Source organism: Paroedura picta, chromosome 10 (genome assembly GCF_049243985.1).
Source record: "Paroedura picta isolate Pp20150507F chromosome 10, Ppicta_v3.0, whole genome shotgun sequence".
NCBI lineage: Eukaryota > Metazoa > Chordata > Lepidosauria > Squamata > Gekkonidae > Paroedura > Paroedura picta.
In genome coordinates this window covers 51,589,790-51,614,055 of record NC_135378.1, presented here as the reverse complement: position 1 = coordinate 51,614,055, position 24,266 = coordinate 51,589,790, and the positions used below count along the sequence as shown (strand labels likewise).

General features: G+C 41.3%; 1 protein-coding gene across 5 annotated transcripts in view; it reads right to left on the bottom strand.

The window, feature by feature from the left end:
• Nucleotides 1–22,348, bottom strand: part of IQCM (IQ motif containing M) — a 144,758-nt gene extending 122,410 nt beyond the window's left edge. For 4 of the 5 annotated variants that reach the window (XM_077301652.1, XM_077301653.1, XM_077301649.1 and 1 more), the window contains exons 1-6: nucleotides 22,308–22,348; nucleotides 22,104–22,176; nucleotides 16,447–16,568; nucleotides 14,323–14,577; nucleotides 12,359–12,449; nucleotides 7,999–8,066 (exon numbers count right to left, since the gene is read on the bottom strand). In XM_077301652.1, coding sequence (XP_077157767.1) covers nucleotides 7,999–8,066; nucleotides 12,359–12,449; nucleotides 14,323–14,569 — 406 coding nt within the window. In that variant the 5' untranslated portion in view covers nucleotides 14,570–14,577; nucleotides 16,447–16,568; nucleotides 22,104–22,176; nucleotides 22,308–22,348. Of the gene's footprint in view, nucleotides 1–7,998; nucleotides 8,067–12,358; nucleotides 12,450–14,322; nucleotides 14,578–16,446; nucleotides 16,569–20,299; nucleotides 20,422–22,103; nucleotides 22,177–22,307 lie in introns of those variants that run through there. The other variant, XM_077301650.1, reaches the window with a different exon arrangement.
• Between the last annotated feature and the right edge of the window lie 1,918 nt (nucleotides 22,349–24,266).

Below are 24,266 nucleotides of genomic sequence, written 5' to 3'. Positions count from 1 at the left end.
TGAAAAACAGACATGTTTATAAACTTCAGTCTTGCAAATCAAATTTTCTTTTAATGTTAGAAGTGTTAGAAGACTATGTAAAAAGAAGAGTAAGCTACCTAAATGAAACTTGGAATCTTAATATATTTATCTTACATACCAGAATAAATATACCCAGAACTGTTATTTCCAGCAAATGGAATTCACAGTCCCTCAGGTGAACACCTGTGAATGAGTTAGGGGAGACAGTGTGAGATTGCATGCATTTTGGCTGAATGCCATTGGAATATTTGATTGTTTAAGTAGTATTTGTTAAGTCAGGTTAACTTCTGAAACTTGTACATGTGAACAAGCACTTTATCCTGTTCTGCCAAGAAAGAAAAAAGTGGTGTGGAAAGTACAAGGATCTATGAATTTATCCTCCCAAGATTGTGAGGACAGATAGCCTGTCTAACTGGAATTGATTCCATGAGAAATTTGCCCCTGGACAGCCTTTCATTGCTTGTGGGTTTTAGAGCTGCTTCTACATTAGCGATCCCCAACCTGTGGGCCACGGACCACATGTGGTCCTTCGACTAATTGGAGGTGGGCCCCGAAGGATGCCTTCTCCCCCTCCCCCGGCCCTTTACAACACACTTTGGGTGTCATTGTCTCCCATCACTCCCAGATGGGACTATCTCATTGCAGAGAAACAAGCTCAGGGTTCCCATTGATTTGTCATTGTCATGAGTTAAAATTTCCATGAAAATAAAATGTTCCTTATGTTCATTGTTGTGGCATGTCTGTATCTTATTTTGAAGGGATGTTTAAACATTACCATAGCGATCAGAGAGCGTTAGGGCAATGGTTGAGAGTAGAGGAGTAAACTACCCCTCTCCCCCTCCCACTGGGCCTCAGTAAAATTGTCAAGCGTTGAGTGGTCCCCGGTGATAAAAAGGTTGGGGACCACTGTTCTACATGACATCGGCAGCATGCAGGAGATGGCACAAGCTATGCTTTGCGATGCCAGAAATTACCAAATCTTGTTTTCCCTCTTCTTGTCATGTTGCAATCCAGGGTGCAAACAGGGGCAAGCCTGTCTGGAGGGAGAAATGTGTGACAGTCTTGCCTGCCCTCACACCTCTCGTCCCCTCTCCATTTCCCTATCGAAACCTTTTTTTTTTAATGGTGCAATCTGATTAGCGGCAGGACCACAAAGTGATGTACCTTCAGTACAAATAAAAATGTTCTCTTCATTGTGCAAGGTAATTTTGGGATCAGACAGCTAAAACACATTCCTGTTTGTGTTTTCTGGCAGTAGGGTATGAATGGGGAAAGAAGGGGGGCATGTGATGCAGCAGCACTCTCCCTATTAGCTTGGCATTCATGCTCTTTTCTTTTTTAAAATGTTTTACTGTTGTGGCATTTTCCCGTAGCAATACAGCAGGGTTTTTTAAAATTAATTTTGGGGCTTTGGGGGGAACGGAAGTTTGAGTGTCCAAAACAACTACTGTGAAGGGCTTGCATTGATTAACAACCCAAGGAGCAGTGGCAGAAGTTCAGGTTGTTTATGCTTTCAGATTCTCCGCCACCTCATCAGGAGGCAAAAAGCCACAATGAGGCTGTGGGAAAACATGGGAGGGGTCTCCCATTACGAAGCATGCAAATGTGCAGTTTCCAAAGGTGCATTTGCAAGCAGGAGGCAGCATGCATTTTATGCCTCCATGTGGAATCAGTCTAGGAATTGACTCAATGTGCATAAACAACCAAGTTGCTTTGTATACATTTCAGCTAGTTAGGTCATCTGAGGATATGTTTCTAAATAAGTCTGTCATGGGATACAAAGTCATGAGTTAAAATGGTATGAGTCTTCTCATGAAATTTTAACTGATTTTTTATAGAACAGTCAATTTGTTTGAAATGGCCAATGGCTGACTTATAAACTAAATCTGAATCTGACTCTTCCTATGACACCTGCACATTTATGACTCCTGGGACCTTACTGCTGTAGACCTCAACCTCATGAATGCAATAATAACATATCTACCATTTTAAGGCAAGAAACAGAGCTAAGGTTAATCACAGTCTCTGCTTGCTTTCTCTGATGCAATTTTCTTAATAAATTTCAGGGCCTTTGGGAAGGTATCTAACAGGAAGCAAAAAGAGCCAGCTGTTCCATTCATCTGCATTATAATGCCACACAAATCTCGGGGTGTCTTTCCGTCTTTGCACCAAGAAACATTGAGGGATGGTTCATAGTCCCTGAAGTCCTTCAGGAAATTGTCTGCCATCTCAGATCCTTCCTTTTTAGTCATAGGCCTTCAAATCTTAATACATCCCTCTTACCTTACCAAGCAGAGAATAGCCACCAGTGGGAAAGCTGTGGTGGGGAGGAGGGCATAGCAAGGGGTGGTATACAACCTCAGCACTTCCATTTTTGCACTGGAAATGATGAGACACAACAGTATTGCCAGTTTTTTAAAAAATCTCCAAGTAGCAGTGGGTAATGGGAGGCAGGTTATCCCCCTCCTTGACTGGGGGCTTAGCACCCCTAATCCTTCCACAGCCTGGTATGACCAGGAGTTTTAAGCTCTATAATTCAAAAGATGCCTTCCTGATAGATCCCACCTTGAAACTATTTCAAAGTTAAGTTATTGCTCAGCTTCTTTACAGAGTAGGGATTTGGGACTGGGATGTCCGTACAGTCACAGGTTTGGAGAGAACATACAACTCCTTTATAAGGAGCAATTTGGTTGTGCCTCTGGATATACCTGCTGCCTTGCTGCAGAGCAAAGTTGGTTTGCCCTTTATCAGGGTTTGCACCCCTATTGTTTTAGTTAACTGCTAGAGAAAACTGAAATTTCTATCTATTAATATTTCAAGGCTGTGTTATACATTGTTGCAGAATGATACCTCTTGGGTCACTGGTCATCATCATGGGTTTTGTTACTATTTCCTAGCAGTCAACTACAACGGTAATGTTTTGGATGGCCCTAAAACTTGTGACCAGATATTTAATCAAGTTGATGCTGATAACAGATACCCTTTCTTAGCCTGTTCTGCCTCAAATTGTTATTAGCATGTAATGGAAGAATCACCATGTGTGCTCCCCTGAGCTCCTAAGAGGAAGAATGATAACAATGCATAGAAAGAATATGCCACTCATCACTTTATGTTCTCTGTTGTGCTTTGTGACCAAGGCCATGCACAAAAAAGAGGGGTTGGGGGCTTAATCCTGCAAAAAAAGTTAAAATAAAATAAATAATATAAAAAGCTACTAATTGAATCAATGAAAACTTCTTGATAGTGTAAATAGAAAAGTTTTAAAATCAAGACAAAGTGAGAAAGAATTAAGAAGTTTCACAAACATTCTGGTATGTATTGGAATTTCCCTCCTTTTGAAAATCCTGTGCACAGACCTGTATTATACCATCTCACTGAATCATGAATGCAATTGCTACTTATATAAAACTGTTTGTGTTTCACCTGACCCTTAGAATCAGTGCTCAATGAATTTTAAGTTCAACATCTAGCTTTCTTCCTTCTTTCTCTACATTCTTGTGCACAGTAACTTTCCTTGCTAGCCCTTCCTTTTGTCTTTCATCTTCTTTTCTTCTTACAAGATCCAAGAGGTAACCAATCATGGATATCCTACTGTCATCTAGTTTGGATGCACAAAAAATCCAAGAAAGCATGGGTTCATTGTATAAAACTGATCTTTATGTCTAGAAGTGTGGAAATGTGTGGATGTATCCCTATCTTGTTATTGCCTCTTGGAAGCCCAACTTGTTTAATTTCCGTTCTGAACTTTAATGTTTGCAGAGTTATAACTTTAATCCTTGACAGAATTGCATTGGGCAAAGCAATAAAAAACTGGAAAGAGGAAACTGATTCCTCAGTGACCATTTAATTCAGAATCTGTGTTATCTTCCCATAAACCCTCACAATAATTTAATGCCTTTTTAATTGGACATTTAGCTTTAATCTTTAAGAACTTACAAACAATTAGGTGCTGGAAGACAGAATTAGCAGCTACTGGTTTATCTATATAATTAGAAAAATTAGGAGGGAGGATCTTATGTCAGTTCAAATCCTAATTATTTGAACAGTTATGTCATAAAGAATTGATTTGGGTAGTTAAGACTTCATCCATTAAATTGTCTTGAAATGAAGCATCAAATTAGAAAGGTCAAAATATCTACTTATCTTATCCATAAGACCATATTAGTATTTATTATTTTTATGAATAGTTAAAATGATAAAATAAGTTCCAGTTTCTTAGTAAAAATATCATGTTGCATCTAATACATTCTGGCAAAACAATAGTCCTCGACAGCAAAGACTATTTGATAAGACGTTAAATTTAAAAGACTACCAAATTGCTGTTATACAGTGAATTGTACAGGGTGGTAGGGGTGGATCACAGATTGCTACCAAAGGCTGAATATGGGGTGAGTACTGACTGGAAAGGGGTGGAGGAACCATATCCAGTCTTGGCTCATCTATACTGGTTTCCAGTTAGTTTCTGTGCTGAATTCCAGGCGTTTACCTTTAAAACTGTATACAGCTTGGGAAAACTATGTCTGAAGAACTCCTCCCAGAACTCCTCCCATGCACTCCTCCCTAGACTATGGCCATTTTCATGTCATTCACATCTATTATGAAATATGCCCAGAAAGTTCTCATGTCCAGTAAGAGGTGTCAGATCATCTATCTCAGCAGACAAACCAAGTGAATTTAATTATCCTGAATCAGGCTATAGACTACTGTTGATGAATGATGGCAACTGTCTTCGAATTCTACTTATAATGAATTAATTCCAAAGCATCTGAATATGAATTCATTTTTCCTTGTATACCCAAGACAAAGTATCCTTATATGCACCAGCCAGCCTTATATTTTTAGCTAATGGTGCTGTATCAAAGGTAAATCTTCAGTTTGTTTATTCTTTTCAGAATGTACCAGACAGACAGAACAGAGAAAAATAAAGCTTCTGAAAGATTACTCACAAAGGTTTGCTTTTCAGGGTTGATATTACAAGCAATTAGCGTGACATTTAATAAATGACATTTCTAAGAAATGCTAGAGCTGACTTAACAAGCAAACAGAACAACCTTGTTTTGTTTTTAAAGGCAGTTGCATTGTAGCACATTTTATGCAAAATGTCTGTGCCAACTCATGTTTAAAACATTTATATGCATGAAATATTTGGAATAAACAGACTGTACACATCCAAATTGCTGTTACTGTGCTCTCTGCTTAGTAAAAATGTTGAGGACTTACCATGAAATAGGAAATGTATTTCCATATCCAAATTTATTTGAATGTATACACAGTAAATATATGGAGTAATTAATTGAGCCTTGCTTAAGATAATGCATTTTTCAGAGCTTAACTCCAAAATTAGCAATACTGCTGTAATGTTCATCACACCTTTCCCCTCACAGCAGAAACCCATTTGTCAGGGTGGGCAACTTTGCTTAAGCACTAAAAATATTGATCATGTTTGTTGAGACCAATGTGGATTTACTGAGGTCCTTAACCTTTGAGTGTCTTCCAGGGAACTGATATGCACACAATTAATATGACTCACAGTCTGATATTTTCTCTCTTTTTTGATCATATAACAGGGACTGCTACCTTCTTTAGTGCTTGACTCTGGTGGTGTGCTTTATATCCAGGAGAATGGACAACTGCAGTCTACCCCTGTTCTACCTTATAGACAGAAGATAGAGAAGATCTGGGATAGTTGTCTCTGTTTATCGTCTCTTTGTTATTTGAAGCAGAAATGAGTTTAAAGGGCCAATGAGTCACTCCCCAAAGAGCAGAAATGTCTCTCAACTGAATTCCAGGTATTTCCAGTATTTATCTGAAGGGGAATATTGGAACTGGGAAAGGAACTGCCTTTCATGATACTAGATATTGCTGATTCAATCTGACATCATAATTTCAGACATTTGCCAGGTCAGAGATATCCATAGCTATCAGTTATTTTGTTTTAGAAAACAATAATTACCTAATGCTTTTGAGGAAATGATAAATATTTATGCTGAACAAGAAAGAAAGAAATCCTCAAGACAACACTTGTGTAGTAATACTGCCAGGCTGCAACACAGATTGTTGAGTTCATAATAGTAGAATGTGTAGATGGTGGGTGTTTTATTATATACATATAGATACTGTAACAGTATGTAATATATAGTAGACTAGTTTCAAATCCCATTTAAAAAAAGGGCTTTGAAAGGGGAGTATGGGGAAGGGAGACCGGCGGGCGCAAGTAGCCACCCAGGGCGATCGATGGGAGGCACCCTGGCGGGAGTGGTCGGGCAGGCCTGGCAAGGAAGTGGAGATGAAAGGCGGTAGCGACTGACCTTGGAGGGATGCTGGGTGGTGAGGCCGGCACGGCCGTGGGACTGCAGGCAGCAGAAGGGCGGGAGAGAGAGGGCAGTGCGGTAGCGGGATGGCGCGCATGCGTGTGAGATGGGGTGGGGTGGGGCTGGCTAGGGGAAGGGAACAAGGCATGCACCGGAGTTGGCACATGCCTGGTTCAGTCTAGCGCCATGGCGGCGGTGGCGCAGGACACGCGGCCTCGGGCCAGCGCTACGGGCAAGCGAGAAAAGGGTGTTGGAGGCGCAGGAGGAAGGTCAGGCTGTGCGGATCGAGTGTTGTTCGGGCAGGGAAAGGGACGGGCGGGGTGGGGATGGGAAAGGCGGCGATGGCGACAGGCGTAGTGGCGTGGCAGCAGGGTTAGAAGGCGACGGGGCATGTAGAAGTGGGTGGGTGCGGGCATGTGTCTGTGTGGATGGGTGGCTGTGTGTCGTGGTGGAAGCGGGGGCAGGGTGGGAAGTGGTTATTGGGGGAAGGGGGTGATGGAGGGGTGGGTGGGTGCTTGCATGTGTGTGTGTGGGAGCGTATGTGTAGAAGTCGAAGCGGCGACAGCGTGGGAAGGGTTAAGTGGGGGGCGGTGGGTCTCTGGCGGTGGGTGGGAGCATGAATGTGTGTGTGTGGGTGCGTGTGTGCCTGGTAGGGAGGCGCGGCATCATGGGCAGAGGCTTGAGGGAGAGGGGCTAGCTGTAGCCGCGTGTGAGCCTTGGGGCGGCTGGGACAGGAGCTGGGACACCGCGTCTTTGACGTGGCGTCCCAGCTCCTGTCCCGAGGGCAAGGGGAAGGTGCCAGGAGGGCTCACCGTGTAGGAAGGCTGCTTGTCTTTCTGCACAGCGAGTCCCCTGGCAGGCGAGGCCGGGGCAAGCAGGCAATGGGGAGCCGTGCTTTGCGCGGCTCCTCATTGCATGCTTGGCCTCGAGTGGCACTTGGAGGGGCGAATCAGGAGCCGCTGCGTGGCTCCTGATTCGCCCCTCCGAGTTTTTATCATGGACAGAGCCCGCCCTAACTCCTCCCCATTAGCCCTTAGGGCTTTATTTTATCCGCTCCACAGGAGCGGTTAAAGATAATATGGTTTGGATCCAAATGACATACTTGGAACAAAGTTTGTCGAAGGATTTCTTTTTCAGTTCCCTCTTCCCTTTGTATCTCAGGCAGTCCACTAAAGCTGCTTCAGAAAGCCAGGGGTCTCCTTACAATGCAAGGAGAAGCAGTGGGAAGACAGAACTGGGGAAATCTCCACTGCTTTTGAAAAAGCTCCTTCTCTGTTTGTATAAAAGTTTGCACAGAAATGGAGATTGCCACAAACTCTGGCTCCCATAGCAACATTGCAAAATAATTTGTTCCATGCTGTTCCCAAGGATCCACTGACCCTCAGAAAGGGTTTGTGGAGTATATGAGGGGAAAGGGGTTGCAGCAGGAACAAAGAAATGGAAAATATTCCTTCCATGAACTTCTTTCCAGTTTCAGGTGTTTGGATACAAACCTTTGAATTCTGCAATAAAACCCTTTTAAAAACTCTGTCCCTAAAATATCAATACTCATACTTAAGTAACAATACTTCTTGTTTCAAATATATATTCTCAGTTGTTCTTAGAAATACTCATCATTGCATATAAACAGTGCAATACATGTACAATAAATGCAATAAAGATTTACCATTTTTTATTGGAAGCCAGGCTGTTTTGCGACAATTGTTGATGGATATTCCAAGTAGGTTGCCACTGCTGTTTTTAAAAATGAACATGCACAAATACAAAACACAAGTGTTATTTCAATGGAATAATTTTAATTTTAATTTTACATTACTAAGGTACACTTTCAAAAAAAGGGGAGCGAACGTGGCTCAGAGTTTATGCATTTTATATAATCTCGAACTGAAGCTCTTTGTGAACAATGAAAGATCACTTGGAAGTGCTACTATCCTGCAACCATCTCTGTGGGGCAACAAAGCAAAATGGTTCTTCATTTGCTTAATGAAACGTACAGCCTGATCCTATGCATGTTTACTCAGAACTGAGTCCAACAGCACTTACTCTCAAGGAAGTGTACATGGGCCTTGTATTGATGATTCTTGCACTTAGACTGCTAGAAGGCAGAACTGTGGTTTACAGGAAGTAGAGCTTAATAGCATCTGTCCATATTCCTTTGCTGTAGCAATCTGTAATGCAGATAACTTTGCGAGAAGGAAAGCAGCCCAAGCCTTCTTTGACATTCCCTTCTGTACATGTGGGTGGAATTGGGCTAAGCCCCATCACCATCACAATGCCAATCTGCTTTGTGATCTGTTCCAGAAACAGCACATCAACACATTTCCATTTGCTTAGGATTCAAGGCAAAGCCACAGCAGAAACATGGCACCAACTTCACATGAAAATGCTGTCTGGTTAGAAACAGCTAAATGTCAAAGTGAAGCACTTATGTTTTCATGAAAGTTTAATTTTTCATTCAAATTCTTCTGCTTGTGATCTTTGTGAAGTGTCATGTAGGGCATATTGAGAGAGAGGGAGAGAGAAAATAACTTGATCCATTTCAAAAGTCAAACTTTATCAAACTCACAGATGAAGTGCTAATTTATTTAATGATGCTAATCTTATGCACATTGGGCAGTTATCTATTTTGAACTCCTATAGGTTTCAGTGAAGGACTCAACTGTGCACTTACATCTCTCCTATAGCAGTGGTCTGCAACCTTTTCCAGGCTGCAGACCGGCAGTGGCGGGGAGGGCAATCGCCCAGCCGTGCATGCCATGCATGCGCGGCACATGGGAAAGATGTTCCACCCCCTTAATAATTTCAGTTGTCCCTTTCTTCACCTTTTTCAATAAATACAGTATGTGGATTTGATTGTTACTGGATCCTGCATGCTTCATTACTATTTGTTACTCTGTATCTACTGACTTGGACAGACGTGCGCAGAACAAGGACTTCAGACTTGCAAATTAAACTATTTACAATTCTGTATGGGAGTCCACTGTTCAAAGGGAAAAGTAAATTCACTGAGTGCATCTAAAATCTTTGAGTTCACTCATGCATTTCTTTAATTCCTGGTGAACAACTGTTGGAGTTCCTTCATTGCATGAGAGATGCAATCAGCAGAACCATATATTATTTCAGCTTCTTTTGTATGCTAGAACATTAATACCCAATTTGTTTGTTGGTTTGCTTATTGCAATGTTTTTATATCCCATTTTTCATGGTTCATTATAGCCATCGATGGGTACCATGGCATCTACCAATATGTCTCCAAACTTTTACTTGCTTCCCAAATTCTACTTCATGATCCCTTTCTTTCTTGATCCCCTTTCAAGTTTTCTTCTTTGTCCTTCACCCTAGTCAGATTCTCTTTTGTTGCCTTTCCACATGCCTTCTTTTCATGTCCTCAACTATTCTTGAATGTATCTTTCCTTCAGCTGTACTATGTGATGCATCTAAAGGCAGCTTGCAAATGTGCTTGAAAAGATAAGAGGATGGAGAGGTTGCATTTGTGGAGATGTAATCAGCAGGTGTGGAGTGCAGAACCAAACTACAGCTACTTCCTGTAAAGCCTAGGCACTAGCCACATATCTAAAGAGAACAAGTAACTGTGCTTGGCTTCACTTCTCTTCATTGAGAGCACATGTTTGTTTGAAACTATTCCACCCACAGCTTATGGAGGATAAATCTATCATGGTTTAATAGACATGACAACTGAATGGCACATCCAGATTTGGAGGCAGAAATGCCCCTGATAGACAGATGCTGGGGAGCCTTCAGAATACGGAGGCAGCAGCCAGCAAGTCCTGCTTGGAGGCCTCCTTGCAGTACCTGAGTAACCATGGTTGGAAACAGGATGCTGGATTAGAGGGAGCATTGGTCTGATTCATTTTGTCACCTTCTTATCATCTATGCTAAAGCAGAAAGGTAAGGTGAAAGGGATACTCACTAAAGGTAATCAAAGTAAATATGAAAACAGGCAAAACATTCAAGGAAAGGGGAAGAGAAGGTACATTTCACCAGTCTCAGGGGAGAAAACCTGTTCCATCCACTTGGCAGCTGTCATGTCCACAATGCCTTCAAACAAATACCAAAAACAAATACCAATACTTTCAACGTTCCGCAGGGCCTGCAAGATGGATCTCTTCCGCCAGGTCTATGGTTGAGGTTGGGGCTGCTGGGGTACATCAACTGCTTGCCCCAGGGCTTCTTCTTGAACATTGCTGACCTCCTTCTCCTCCACCCCCCCTTTTTTAGGAAGGGGGTAGGAAGGGGATCTTATTATTGTGCCGCCATGTTGTGACATTTTAAAGTCTTTTAATGGGAGTTTTAATGGGGTATTAAGACACTGTAACCCGCCACGAGCCATTTGGGAGTGGCAGGAAATAAATTGAAATAATAATAATAATAATAATAATAATAATAATAATAATAATAATAATAATAATAATAATAATAATAAAAGAATCCCTTGTGGGTGGACTCTCCAGTACTGGCCTCAGCTGACTTTCCCTATTAGAGGCCTTATTATTATTATTATTATTATTATTATTATTATTATTATTATTATTATTATTATTATTATTTAATTTATATCCTGCCTCCCCCCAGAGGCTTGAGGCGGGTCACATAAAAACCAATCCTCTAAAACAATAAAAGCACAATAAAACATAATACAATTAATACAAAAGTTAAGACAAGAATGGCGGCAAAATTCAATATAGCTAACCCAATTCCACACCCACTAAGAAAGGAAAGGAAGGGGACAGATGCCAGACGCAACCATCACATTTGTGAGGTGGGCTAGATCTTCTTGCTGCCCAGCCTCAACTGAAAGCCTGGCAGAAGAGCTCTGTCTTGCAGGCCCTGCGGAATGATGACAATTCCCGCAGGGCCCACAGCTCTTCCAGGAGCTCATTCCACCAGGTTGGGGCCAGGACTGAAAAGGCCCTGGCCCTGGTCGAGGCAAGGCGAGCTTCCTTGGGACCGGGAATGACCAATAGGTTAGCCCCCACAGAGCGTAAGGCCCTGCGAGGGGCATAGGACGATAGGCAGTCCCTCATATACACTGGGCCCAGACCACGGATGGCCTTGAAGGTCAAAACCAAAACTTTGAACCTGATCCGGAAGATAACCGGTAGCCAATGCAGCTGCCTCAGCACTAGCTGGATATGTGCCCTCCAAGGTGTAGCCGTGAGGAACCTAGCAGCCGCATTTTGGACCAGTTGCAGTTTCCGGATCAAGCCCAACGGCAGGCCAGTGTTGAGCGAGTTACAGAAATCTAATCTGGAGATGACCGTTGCATGGATCACTGTGGCCAAGTGTTCAGAGGACAGCCTGGCGGAGATGGAAAAATGCCTGGCCAGCTACCTGTTTGACCTGTGCCTTGAATGTTAGTGATCCCGCAAAGACTTTCAGATGGCAAACAAGGCCATACAATGCCCCTTATTTCTGTTGTTTTAACTATTGTTTGGGCTGTCAGTGTTACCGGAAACTTTGTGTGGTCTTTTATAAAACTGTTTTATTGCCCATGTGTGGTAGATGTTAATAAAGATATGAGTTTGTATAGACAAAAATTTTGAAACCAGTTTGGAATGGCGATTATGGTTAAAAGCAAATGCATACACATGCATGTGGATTCCTGCTGGCCTGAAGGGGTGAGTGGGCTAAGAACAAATAAGTCTACTCAGAAGGAAATCTCACTTGATTCACTGGGCCTTGCTCCCAGGAAAGTGCTCTTAAGATTGCAGTGTAAAAAGAGAGTGAAAATTCACTACAGAATCAGTTGACTAATTAGGTTTATAATTGATTTAGAGTGAAAAATATATTACAGTATGCCATGCCTGAAGCATTGCAATAAAATACTGCATTCAAGTTTAGAGATGTTTCATTTAAGTGGAATTAATTTATTTTTTGTAAAAATTTGGTTACATAAAATTATAATACCCTGTTCTATCATGTCACTAGGAGTAGTCAGATGTAAGACTGCTTTGAATGGGTACAATTAATCAACAACTGCTATTCCAGCCACTGAGATACATTACCCAATGGAGGTCCTGTTTTTAAACTTCTCCAGTTCCATAGTTCTACTCAGAAATGTAATGTTGGTAAGTAGATCACTGAGCCACATTTTTCCTATCAAAAGTAGAAAGGAAAAATTAAAAGTAATTAGCAATTGTTGAATAAAGGTATACATCACTTGCACCCGAAGCCAGTAAATACAGTTTTTCAAAAGAGAATGTGAACACATGAACACAATTGCAGCACAAGCATTTCACATCTATAGTGGTACAAACAATTTTGCTACAATAGCATCCCCCTCCATACATGCACACAGATATGTGAAACAAACAGTGGAAAGATTTTAGAACAGGATTTACAAGAAACGTCTGCATGAAGTCATAGTTTTCAAAGATGCAAGACAGTAAGAGGAAAAATCTGGAGATTTCAACAACATGAATATATGAAAAGAACTCCTTCTGTTCTCTTCCCACACACAAGGAAAAGAATTCAAGATGGAAAATTACACCCAAATGACCATGCATTTCATTCAAATGTACATAGGGTATTCAGTGAAAATTAATTTACTGGACATTTAAACCACATCTACATTGACTTGTTTGCTGAATTCTCATTGCCCCTTTCCTGATCCAATCCATGTTTTTCAGAAAACATGCCTTTGAGTTCAATTTTATTTATTTATTTAGATTTTTATACCACCCTTCCCTATGGCTCTTGGCAGTTTACAAGGAACAATATCAATATAACAATAATAATATAACAGATATCAATATAACAAATAACAATAACTTCTCAGCTAGAACAGCATTTCAACAAACAACTTTGATAAGCCCTTGGTAGGTTCGACCTCTCAGTCTGGGGGGGACTTGTAGATGTTCCGGTGAGGGGCTAATCGGAAGGCAATCACACAACTGACTAGAGTTTGCACCAGTCGGGAGCTGCAAAGCGCCTCCCAACCCGCCCACACCCCACACACCCCAGGGAGCATTGCACACCATCAGTACTTGCCGTGCAGCCAGCAGGACCATTGCCAAGCGGTTCACACCTGGCCGTGCTTGAAGGGGAGCTCCTGGCCTCTACCTGCAATGTAAGTGCCTCTGCCCCCATGGATGGGTCCACACAGCCCACTCGGGAGGTGCAAACTGCCTTCTGAGCCCTCCCAGGACCGTTGATGCCCGTCTTTATTTTGCTTCCCTTGCTGCGCCCACCCACACCCAATCGCCGTGCCCAACCCCCCTGGCTTCATGCTATGACATGCACGCCCCACACCCAGCTCTCTACACTGCCATCAAACAAACCCGCCCACCCTCCAGCACCTACCAGCTTCCACCCCAACTCTCCTGAGGCTGCTAGGACTCCCTGTGCCTCCACTGAACTCCCCCCCCCCCCCGGCTACAGCCAGCTGCATTTTACATTGCACAGGTGGCGGGTGCGCTCCATGGGTCCAGCCCTATCCACACCGTTAGTGGCGGGGGAGGTATGTGGGTAGACCTTCCCCGGGCCCATGGAGCACCCCTGCCACCTTGCGAAGACTGCGGGGCCCCTCTGCAGGCCCAGGGCCAACTGCGGCGTCCTTCAGGGGGTGAGGGGAGGGATGGCTTCCCCACCCCCACTTTCATAGTCCATTTTTATGAACACGCTTTGAAACCTAGTAAATGACATAAAATAATTTGGCCCTGAAACAACCTGTGAAAAACTGATTATGCACAGCATTCATTCTGCTGTTTCTGCAGCAAGCAGAGAGGAAGTATATTCAAAGGAACCAGAAGTCTCCAGCTGAGCCAACCAGGAAGTTCCTGATCTAAATATACTATGCATTTCCTCTGACACCCTTGCAGGACCCTATTCTGTTCAACCATGCACACTATAGATCTTGCATTTTCCAACATAAATTGGGTTAGTTTAGATAGTGTAGGTTGTAAAATACATTTAAAATGGCACCAAGTTGCCAGGACAAAGGAGAGAGATATACAAATAGATATCTTACCTTTTTTATCACCATGCTGTATCTGTATATCAGAACTCTTTTTTGGACATATTTGTATCTTCTTTGGAATCTGGAATCTCCCAGAGTTTGGTTTCAAAAGCAATTTGTCCATTATTTCTTCTAAACAGATCTTGAGGGAAGTGTTTAATGTGTCTGCTGTCTTGGTGGGTGCACTGTGGTTCACATCCTCAGGTTCTGCTAGAGCAGCTGGATTCCCAGGGATTTTGAGAAGCAAATTCTGATCCATTCTATTTTCTTGTGACAAAGTAAGCAAATATAACCATCTTTAATATCAATAAGGACTAATTTCTGCTGCTTTAGTACCAAATAAAGTATTCTTGCTTTAGCCTTCCTCTTATTCCTTGAACACTGCAAAACAGTATCATAATTAAATAATTAAATAAAAATGCTGTCATCATATTACAGCTTCCTTTAGACATACCCTAGGTTAGAACCAATATTCTCTTTCACTGAAGAAGACTAATCAAAGTCATAAAGTGATAAGATATGATATATGAGATGAGAGAGGAAGAGAAAAGGTCTACTCAAGTTTCACATTGGGTGAAAACTCCAAGGCAAAATCCCATTTGAAAAGGACCATGACTGTGTTATCTAAATCTAGTTAATCTACCATGGTCAGCAGCAACTGCTGGGGGTGGATATGGAGAAATTAACAATAGTGCAGTGATCCAGGTTGCTCTTTGTACTTAATGAAAGACTTGTGGAAGGAAGAGGGAAACATGTTCACATGATGAAATTGAATCCTCCTTTCCTTCTATTCATCACAGAAGAATGAAAAAGTTGGAGTGGGGTGAGGGAAGTACCAATCCAGAAATCAAGAGTTTCATATATTCCAAACTAGAGGTCAAGTATTTCATATATTACTTTCATACTTGATCTTTGTGTCACTAGTAGAATTTTTTCAGAGTACAAAATGGGTAACATGAACAAACAGGCCAAGCACTAAATGGTATCAGTCCTGTACGTTTTTGGCAAGAATTGGTACGGTAACAGCCTTCATCACAGAACAAAATGAAATTCAGAAATTGAGTACATTTAGTTGGCCATCAGAAACGTGACTATGGCTGAGGCTGCAATGATAGCATTGGGTGATTGTTCTGCATTTCATGAAATCATCAAAACAAATGCTGTTATCATTGTCTCAGCAGAAGTCATAATTTCTGAAGGCAAACTGCATAGAATCAGCATAGAATCATAGAATCAGCATTTGAGTGACCCAAAGGATATATGGTCATAAGACATTTACCTTTGTTGTGTCTTTTTCTCCCAACAGAAATAGGTATGTTTGAATATTGGGGTAACTTTTGGTAACACAAGAATTAAAGACCTTAAAGATATTTTGATGCTAAAAGTAAAGAGTAATAAATGGTGCTGGCCAAAGGTAAAGGTAAAGGTATCCCCTGTGCAAGCACCGAGTCATGTCTGACCCTTGGGGTGACGCCCTCTAGCGTTTTCATGGCAGACTCAATACGGGGTGGTTTGCCAGTGCCGTCCCCAGTCATTACCGTTTACCCCCCAGCAAGCTGGGTACTCATTTTACCGACCTCGGAAGGATGGAAGGCTGAGTCAACCTTGAGCCGGCTGCTGGGATTGAACTCCCAGCCTCATGGGCAAAGCTTTCAGACAGCTGCCTTACCACTCTGCGCCACAAGAGGCTGGCTACCAGATATCAAACTCTCTTTATCAAAGTTTCAAGTTAACAGTTCCAGTTGTCATTGACAGGCTTTGCCGCGGGCCTCGGAGCAGGCCTGCCATGTCACAGATGCGGCAGGCTTGCTCCGAGGCCCACGGTGAAGCTGGGGACTTGCAGGGGAGGGGGGCGGCTAGGGGGGCTTTGGCAGGGAAGGGGGGCAGGGGGCTGGGGGCTGCCCCGCCCCCTTCAAAGCCCATCCTTATGGATGGGCTTTGAAGCCTAGTCTTTAGATAAAACAATTTGGTAATAGGTGATATGAAAGATATACCAGTCTCTCTGCCTGAGACCCTGGAGAGTTGCTGCCGGCAGTCTGGGAAAACAATATTGGTCTTGATGGACCAACAGACTCATTCATTATGGCAGCTTCATAAATTCATACAGTTTTGTCTCTTTTTACAGCAATGGCTTGCCTTGGATGTAATGCTGTTGCTATCCTTCTCCTTCTCCAGTCTATTTAGATGTCCTGTCCAAATGGGTATAACTGAAGAATAAGCCTGCTCCACAAGGCTTTATGCAATTAATCACAGTGTTCCTAAGTTTACAGACAAGAATAAGGGAATTGTCATAGAAGATTATAGAAGAAAAAAGACTGCAATGCAAATGCTACACATTAGTTTTACTATGACCAATGGAACTGTTCGAGACAATTACAGTTCTGTTTGTTGAGGATCTATTATCTATTAGGCTGCTGCTACATTATTCACAATAACCCTGGACTGAGCTCTGAATATATTTATTTATTTTACAATCTACATATGTAAGAAACAAGGACCATTAATCTTTATTAAAAATTCTGTTAGTGTCAGTAAGCTATAAATACCTGCATGATGCATTATGTTTCCCTGTGCATGCTTATTTTACATCTTTATTCATCTGCCCTAGTTAAATAATTAAATTTTAAATGCAACTTTTTACGGTTGCAGCAACATAAAAATGAATAAATGTCCATTTATCATTTTTCTTCTTTACTTAACTTTTTAAAAATGTGCATTTATAATGTGTATACCTGCAAAGTGTTTATTACTGGTGATGAAGCTGTTTAAGAAAACATACATTTAAATGTGAGTTAGAACTAGACATAATAAATTACTCCTATGAGTACTGAAATTATCTTTGTTCATCCTCAGTTCAGTGAATGTGAGATCTGTCGACGAGGAGTTCAGAAAATCACTTTCCTCTCTGAAATCTCATTTTGAGAAGGACTGAATAATTTTCTTATGTGATAACACTGGTTTATGCATGGTACCATAACCAGGGTCTCATTTGCTCTCTTTTCAGGGCTCTGTGTTCTTGCATCATCAGCTGTCCTGCCTGACTACCCTGGATATCCTGCCAACCTTTCAAATTTAAACAGAGTACAAACAAAGCCACTAAAATTTATCCCTCTCTGCACACTTTGTTATACTCAAAGGTGTATTTTATTGCCTATTTTTCGAATATATAGCCTTGTAGCAATCTTTGTTGTTATTTTTCTCCACCTTTTAGCCATTGCCTGTCCCTCCCAGGACAAGTGAAGCCTGAGGAAGAGACAAACAGATCCCTCCACTGGCCGTTTTCACTGTCAAAAACAGTGTGGGAGTGAAGCCTGAAGACCCTTCTCCTCTCCTCTACAGTGTTTGAATCCACCAGAGCAACAGAATGCTTTTAAAGTAAGTTACAACAATTCCATATATGACAACGAGCCGGGCTGAGCACCCAGATCCTATTTTTGTGCCCAATGGATTGTATCCTTTGGACCTTATTCCCAGGGCAAGAAGGGGCAAACTTGTACAAAGATTTCGAGGCAATTTTTTCCACTCTACTATCACAGCATTCTATTTCCTCTTCTTCTGCATATATAGATCCCTCTGTCAAGCAAAAAGAAACCAGTGATCCACAACCACAGTTCCATTACCTCAAATACCCATAGCTGAGCCTGCCAGCCATTGGGGGGGGGGGGCTTGGTAATTTATTCACATTGAAGCTCTCCAGTTGTCTCCCAGTCACTTGGACTGCACCCACAGTAATTTCAGGGGCTGCTTTTTTTCTTTTTAAAAAGATTATCTCCTGGGCCCAGTCTGCACACAATAGATAATGCACTTTCAATGCACTTTAGAAGTAGATTTTCCTGTTTTGCACAGGAAAATCCAGCTGCCAAAGCACATTGAAAGTGCATTATCCTTGTGTGCAGACTAGGCCCTGAATAATTATTCTATGAGAGTACTGATATTTTTGAAGGAAAAATCTGTTTTTATCTCCATTCTGAATAAGTTGGTGGCCAAGACACAGGCCCTATCAGAGCTGTCAGAGTTCCATAGGACAGGCAAAACAGCACTTCTATATGGCTGATACAAATACAAATGCACATTGGCATCAGGAAGGGCTCCCTCCCCTCCCCTCCCCTCCTCTCCACCTCCTTCCCCTTCTGAATCAGAAGTTTTATAAATTTAATAGTTATTTTTACTGGTTTTTACATTTATCATGTATGGGTTTTTAGGGAAGGCTGGCCACTCTGAGCCTGTTGTTAGAGAGGGGCAACACGAAAAAAAAGGGGACGGTTCAAAATTATTGCAACAGAAAACAGAACCTATCCCGGGCTATATTAAACAATTTCACAATGAATACAAATAAACATTTCTTATCTCTTCTTTTATATATATATATATATGTATATAAGCACAACCATGTTTATTTGTATTCATTGTTAGAGAGGGGCAGACAATTAATTGAAATAATACCTATTTTGAGAATGCCTAGTTGATCAGTCACCTTCATATTTAAGTACATTAAAAGACAATTGTCCATTTACACACTGGAGGCTTCATGCTGGGCTGCAGGCTGTAGTTTTAGTCGTGGCAGATTGCCCCACCTCTTCCTGCACCCATACAGGGGAGCGTTTGGCCTGGTGCACCTCATCCATCTCCGATTTGTGCTCCTGCATGGGAGCTGGGGCAGTGAAGTTCCCAGTGCATAAACAGTCAATTGTGTATTACCAAGAATACGATTTAAGTCCCTTTGCAAGAACAAGATGAAAAATATTTGTTTATTAAATGTAGTTCATAGGCTGCGCATCCTGCAATGTAAATAGCTTTCAGTAAAGCAAATAGCTTTAAGTTTAATAAGCAAATACTACCCCTAGTTTATGGAGAGAGGAAAAAAGCAATCTTGTACATATTCCTTTTCATTCACTATTACAGTAATACACCAGAACCAAAACAAATAGACCTTTATTATTGTTATTGTTATTGTTATTGTTATTGTTGTTGTTGTCGTTATCGTTATCGTTATCGTTATCGTTATCGTTATCGTTATCGTTATCGTTATCGTTATCGTTATCGTTATCGTTATCGTTATCATTAGCATTAGCATTAGCATTAGCATTAGCATTAGCATTAGCATTAGCATTAGCATTATTAGCATTATTAGCATTATTAGCATTAATCCCTTTAGCATGTCAGAACTTCAGTAGAGCTACAGATGCCTTAGTCTCCCATCCCTTAAGTAGGAGGCAAGGGAGTCTGAATAGATGAAATGAAGATATGTTGGGTAGATTAAGGCAGTGGTCCCCAACCCCCGGGCCGTGGCTCCTTCTTCCCTCCCCCCCCAAAGCGAGAAGCTCGCCAGGCCGCAAGCAAATCGGCTGCCAAAGCGGCCGATTAGCTCGCGGCCCGGCAAGCTTCTCGCTTTGGGAGGGGAGGGAAGAGAAGCTTGCTGAGCCGCAAGCTGATCGGCCGCTTTAGCGGCCGATTTGCTCGCGGCCCGGAGGGGCCGGGGGGGAGAGCTGCGGCCACCGGCATGCCAGCGGCGCAAACGCGCATGTGCGGACTGCCGCGCACGTGCATTTGCGCCACCGCCGGGTGCATGCGCATTTGCGCTGGGGCTGCCGCACGTGCGCGGGCCCCCGGGCCGCCCTCTCCTTCCACTACGCCGCAGCAGTCCGCAGCAAGCGAAAGCTTGCGGACCGCTGGATTAAGGAATATATCATATGGGTGGGCATGAAAGGTTACAGCAAGGTAGTGAAGATATGTGATTTTTATGGGCTTGGGAGGGAAACTCTTCTGACTAGGACAAGGAAATACAAAAGTTGAAATCTATGCTTTTATGACTTTCCATTATACCCCTGTTAGTACTCTATGTCCCTTGTTACTTTTTGTCCCTTGTTAACTTCATTCCTCATTAGCTAGTAGCCTCATAACCTACATCCTGCCCATAAAATAAATCACATGGAAGTTGCAGAAGTCTGCTTTTTTTATATTACCGAAAATTTATATATTATCAGCAAACCTCATAATCTCAGCTCCCAGTATGTTGTCCATAAAATTATTCTCTATCAGATCAAGAACTCTGCTCAAATGAAGTGGTATTGTTTTTCTTCATTAATAAAAGTGTTGTATGACAGATTGATTTTTACAGTTGTAATGGGACAAAGAATCACATTTCTACGGAACATTCCAGTGATCATTAGGGAAGAAGTCTAGATCACTGAGAGGTGCCAAATTCCATTACAATCATATCATAATGAATGATGTCATAGACTATTCCTGGATGTTATTTATTTCCTTTTTATTAAAATGCACTGTAGAGGCCTCAGTCAGAACTGAAGTTCTGTCATATTAAAAACAATACATCTCTGACACAGGTTAAACCAGCATCCAGTGGCTAGGTACACTTAACTTCAAAGAGTTATTCTAATTTATAACAATCCCACAAAGTACATTAAAAGCACTATATAGAAGGTTGTGTACTGCAAAGAGCGGAATACATAGTATGACAGTAAATTATTTAGAGAAAGCTTTCCAATTTGTAAATAGTATCTCTTGAAATTATTTACCTCTTAAAATGTACATCATGAATTAGCTACCCTATATATTCATTTATTTATTGTAAACAGCCAAAGCCTTCTAGGACAATTTCCAGATAAAATCAACAACTATTCAAGCAATAATCAATGTAATAGTTATCCACCCATCCTCAATAAAACTATCACATATCGCACAAAGGAAGGGGGGAGCTACAAAACAAAATGAAGGAAAGTCTGAATGAACAATTTTTAATCTGGCACCAAAAGCTACAATCAGTGCCAGATGAACATGTGTGGGGAACAGTTCTGCAGCTGGGATGCCACAGCAGAAATAAAAGCCCTATCTCTCAAAGCCATTCATCATAATCCTCCGTCTCTGACAGTAATTAATATCTTCTGATAAAGGCAGGTAAGACTGACAGCTGTCCATAGCCAGGCATTCATTGCTGTGGCCACACCTGGTGGAATGTCCTGACTAATAAAGACAGCAAAACTCTCACGGTCTAAAGTGGAATGGCCAAGGAGGACATTTTTATACCAGGGGATGAAATTATTTAACATCTGTGGAATTAGGTCTGTTTTCATTACATTTTCCCTTTTACCTACTACACTTTATTTCATTCTTAGCCAATTTAGCAATTTCACTCTGTTATATCTCTTGCAAATATACTATTTTAATGCATTATTTTCAGATTTTGTACCTTAGTTTGTTGGTCATATATTTTATATTGTTCTTAATATATTGTTTTAAATTATGTACTTTGGATTTTCAGTAAATAAGACTATAAATGAAGGAAGAAAAGAAAACAAGCAAAAATGATTGAATGGAAGAATGATCTAATTTATTTATGTCTGGTCTTATACATCATAGGAATATGCTATTTAGATGAGTTTTATATTAGACTCTCAACTGATGTAGCATTAAATTGTAAAATTATTTAATTTAGCCCCTTCTGTTTTCTTAACTGACATTTGCTATACTATATTTGTTATAGTATATACATTATAAATATAGATACATGAAACACTAAGAAAAGTTTTGAAATTTATGAAATGTATTTTTCTGATTTTTTTTCTATTTCTGATATTTACTAAGGATACCCATAAGAGCCAGAGCTGGATGACACATATGTATAAATTATTTGATATTTTAGCACTTAATGAATCCTGACAAAAGGTGAGAGCTAACTCCACTAGAAAGCAATGTTTTAAAAGTGATATGAAAAATCTGTCCATAATGTTCAATCTGTACCAAAGTAGCAGTGTCTATTATACTAAGCCACTTACCTGGCGATAGGATCAGTTATACAACTTCAAGCTCAGGAATTTGGGATAGAGTCCATTGAACATCAAAAGGTCCCTATGATTAAATGAAAAACAGACTGAAATGGGGGGGGGGGAGTAGACAGAGAAATATTTCCATGAAAATATTTCAAATGCATTCCAAATATTTAAAATATATTGAAATATTCTCAAATTTTGATACTCTACCAGTTTATCCCAACACTCTAGAGACAAGTAACCATAGGAGATGTATGCTCTATGACATCATTAGAATGGCAGTAAAACTGGAACTTTCCACAGTCCCGATGGAATGTGGACAAGGACTGCAGATAGTCAATGAGACAGTCAAAGACAGAGAAGTTATTCAAGGACAGGATTTCTGGCCATGAACTGGTCATTAAAGAAACAGAATTACAGTCACTCTCGATTGCCTTCTAAATTGCTTTAACTTAGGAAAATTGGAAATAAAATTGGCCTTGTTGTGCTAATTGAATTCACTGTTCGATTAATGTAAAGGTAGGAAAGAGAGGGTATCTCTAGAGAGTAGAATATTAGCATATGATGCATGCTTCAGTTCACAGCACACCCCAGCCCATCTGCCAGACTGGGCATGTTGGTGTATTTCCTGCAATCACGGTGGGGGAGAGGTTGTCTGTGAACTAGAGTGCATGCTTTCCTTCAGTCAGTAATCACATCAGATATTATAAATACATCAGATATTATCAGTCATACAGAAGCTCAAGCCACTTACATAATTTAATTAGCACAGTAACTGTCAGTAGGTGAAAAGAAGAACCTCCTAGTTGCTCAAAACAGCAAACAAGATCTGATTGAAAGTCTTTATTACATTAGGAAAAAACCAAGGGATCCAACAATCATATTCCACATTGGCCTGGCTTGATGTCCTAGATCAGACTTGGATCGAGTTGTACAGATTTTTCCTACATACCACTTGCTGGGAAGCCTGCCATAAGTTCAAGTTCTACTACAGTTCTCAGGATTTCACATAATATGCTGTCTAGTGCATGAATTTACTCTGTGATGTAACAAGAAACTCACTTTATGTTGAGTAGGTACTACATAGTATAATAAATATAGTTTGTGTATCCTTTCACCTCATCCATTTTGAAATGAAAGTTTCACCTACTGCCATAAAATATTTTTTTCTTTCCCATGAAGAATAGTTATTTGTCAGACCGATATATTGCTTTGAAAGTTGCACAGGTAACTGGAAAGATAATGTCACTTCATGTCAAGTCAAAGTTAGCATCTATCAAACTTTAATGTATTTATGTTGATAAAATGTATCACTAAGTAAATTCTATCAGTATTATATACATGACAAATGCATGAAACAATAGATAAATCATATAAATAATGCATGATTAAACATTTATTAATATGTGATTAATTTACAAAACGCCTAGAATTTGATATAATATCTGTGACTATATTTGAGATATCAAAAGTAAAGAAAGATGTCATTTTGGTTCTCTCAAAATGAAGGTGTTCCTTAAAAGTATATTGGTCCCAGGTGCGCAGGCAAAGAGGCCAGGGCCCAGCATGTGGCGCTATTTATAGTAGTGCCGCTGAAGCCTGCCTCCTGCACGGCGTGTGCGCCGCTGCTGTGGCGCGCCCGGCAAATGCCGCAGCCGGGCGCTCAAGCCGTGTTTCCCCTGCCTGCCCTCCACGCCGCCAAAAGGCAACGGAGGTAAATCTCCGCTGCCCAATCTGGTGAGCCGGGTTTGATTCTGCGCTCCCCCACATGCAACCAGCTGGGTGACTTTGGGCTCATCAGAGCACTGATAAAGCTGTTCTGACCGAGCAGGAATATCTCAGCGTCACCTACCTCACAAGGTGTCTGTTGTGGGGAGAGGAAAGGGAAGGCAACTGTAAGCTGCTTTGAGACTCCTTTAGGGAGAGAAAAGCAGCATATAAGAACCAACTCTTCTTCTTCTTCTTCTTCTTCTTCTTCTTCTTCTTCTTCTTCTTCTTCTTCTGCACTCCTAACCACTACACCGAACTGGCACAGGATTATATCTAGTAGAAGAAGCCTACTGGCCACAGAGTGGAATGACAGCCTCTGCGGATAGATGTTCTAGAGGTGGAATGACAGCCTCCTGAATGGAATGAAAGTCCTTGGGAGCTGGAAAGATGACATCCAGA